Source organism: Pelophylax lessonae, assembly GCF_965119305.1.
Source record: "Pelophylax lessonae genome assembly, chromosome: 10".
Classification (NCBI taxonomy): domain Eukaryota; kingdom Metazoa; phylum Chordata; class Amphibia; order Anura; family Ranidae; genus Pelophylax; species Pelophylax lessonae.
Window position 1 is genome coordinate 93734927 of NC_138777.1, and position 2201 is coordinate 93737127.

The window sequence follows — 2201 nt, forward strand, 5'->3', positions numbered from 1 at the left end:
TATGTTAGGAGGACCAATAAGGAGCCAGATGCATACTGGCTTTGGCAGAGTCTGATCGGTCTCAACTGAGAGCTTCCTCTGTAGTTGGGTGGCAGGGGAAGGGACATGCTGTGGAGCTCTACTCTACAGTGAAGAATGTTTGAAATCTTCCAATAAACTTGGGCGCTCCAAATTTTTGTCATTAAGGTTGCTGTTGTGACCATACAAAACTTTAGAGGCCTATGCCTAAAATGTACACAACATGTTGCATCAGTCTTAAAAAACACAAATTAAGTGCATCTCTAGGCAAAACATTTTTTTTTTTTTTTTGTACGAGGTGGGGGAAGGGTTAGAACCTCAAGTCTGTTTGTGGTGTCCCTTTTGGGAAGATTCACATCACTATTTATACTGGAGACTATAATCATTTAGAATGAAAGTCAGCAGAAATCCAAAATGTTAGCTTTGCCCCCAGAACAGGAACACCTGTTCTGGAACAATTATCTTAGAGGTGAAGTCCCTTCCCTTTGGGAAATTTTGCAAGAGGGCATTTAGGTAATGTTGCGCATCTGAGACAGGTGAATGTTAATTTACCCAATGGTTTACAGACAGTAAAAAAAGACAGGGGTTTTAACCCTTTTATACTCTATATACTTTACCAAAAAAAAAAAAAAGCTTTGCCTATACGTACACATTAGGTCATACATATCCAGTCTCTTGCTAGACAGAATTTTTCGCTGGAAGTGACCACAACTAGTTAGGGACGTTGACCTGGTGTAGGTCTTTTTTCTGATCATTTATACCAGTCTCCAAGGCTAGTAATAGTCTTATGCTTAGGTGTTTTTTTAAGCGCCTTGCATATTTTACAGTAATGGATCTCCCAACCAAATTCTGAAAACGAATGGAACCTTGTCCTCCAATGGAAATATTTTTGGTATGCGTTATCATCTTTGTCTAACTGCAGGATATATGCAGCTAGTTCCTGTGCTGTAGAGAAGTCTTCCACATGTATAAAAGAGTCTTTAGGAATAAAGCGTTCATAATTTTCCCGAGGAGGCCCTAATACGATAGGCACACAACCAGATATGAGAGAATTCTTCCATAATTTCTCCGTTATATAGTCTTCATGCACAGAGTTTTCAAAGGCAAGATAAAATTTATACTGAGAAAGGACTTGTTGCTGTTCACTATTTTGGAGGCTTCTATGAAGATGTCCAAACACATCAATGGACACGTGTTGTTTTAGCTGCTCATAATAGCGCACTCTTCTGGAATTGGAATCCCAGTTACTGATTGCCCAGGCTACCAGCTTATTTTTTGTTGGTATAGTGAAGTTCTCTTCTTTAGCATTCTGCTCCAGCCAACCATAAGGGGCAAAAACATCAGAGTCTGCCCTGTAACTCATAGTCAGGTTGATGAGATTGTTCATAAAGTCTAAGCTTGGAGTGTTTGATGGAGACTCTAAGTTAAACCATACCCAGTACTGATTTGGTGGTCTTGGCATGTGTGGTAATTTTTCTCTAGAGCAGCATACGTCTCTGTGGTGCAGAACAACTGCATCAGCATCAGAGTATAACAGTCTGTTCTGTGTGTAAAAACATCCCGAAATATTTAAACTATGTGGACACTGATTAAGTTGAAATGCATCTCCAAATGGCCAAGTCCAAAGTAGAATGGTGATTTGCGAATGGTTAGATAGTTCCAAGCTGGGCTCCACAAAGTTATTCTTAAAAAATATTGATGGAAGATTTATTTTGCTATAGAGCATAAACAAAATGCAAGCTATACAGAATTGTGAAATCAGTATTACAAAAACTTTCTTCAAAGATATATTGCTACTCGGGGAATCCATTTTGCTAGGATTGTTTAGGAGTGTTGCAGCATTGAGACAGTGGATGGGATGTCAAGTATTATTCTTTTTCCTATTGGAAACAAATTAACAGGTCATGTTATTATGTACTAAAATATATGAAAATATTAAAAGAAAAAAAAATGTATCACTACTTATATCTGTATATTTAGTCGAGAAACCTACAAATGTGCTTGTTTTTTTTCTCAGAGTCCTACCTCCTATAGACCTAATTCATAATGAAAAATGTGGAGATATATGCTATAGTGTCAAAAGTATTGGTACACATGCTTTTATGAGCACATGAACTTTAATAGCATTCCAGTCTTAGTTTGTAGGGTTCAATTTTGAGTTGGCCCACCATTTGCAGCTATAA

General features: G+C 37.8%; 1 protein-coding gene across 1 annotated transcript; it reads right to left on the reverse strand.

Moving 5' to 3' along the window:
* Positions 1–704: 704 nt before the first annotated feature.
* Positions 705–1863, reverse strand: LOC309565710 (3-galactosyl-N-acetylglucosaminide 4-alpha-L-fucosyltransferase FUT3-like). Its single transcript, XM_082270684.1, has one exon. It carries the CDS (start codon positions 1826–1828, stop codon positions 770–772), a length of 1059 nt encoding a protein of 352 aa, XP_082126810.1. The 5' UTR covers positions 1829–1863; the 3' UTR covers positions 705–769.
* Positions 1864–2201: the final 338 nt, after the last annotated feature.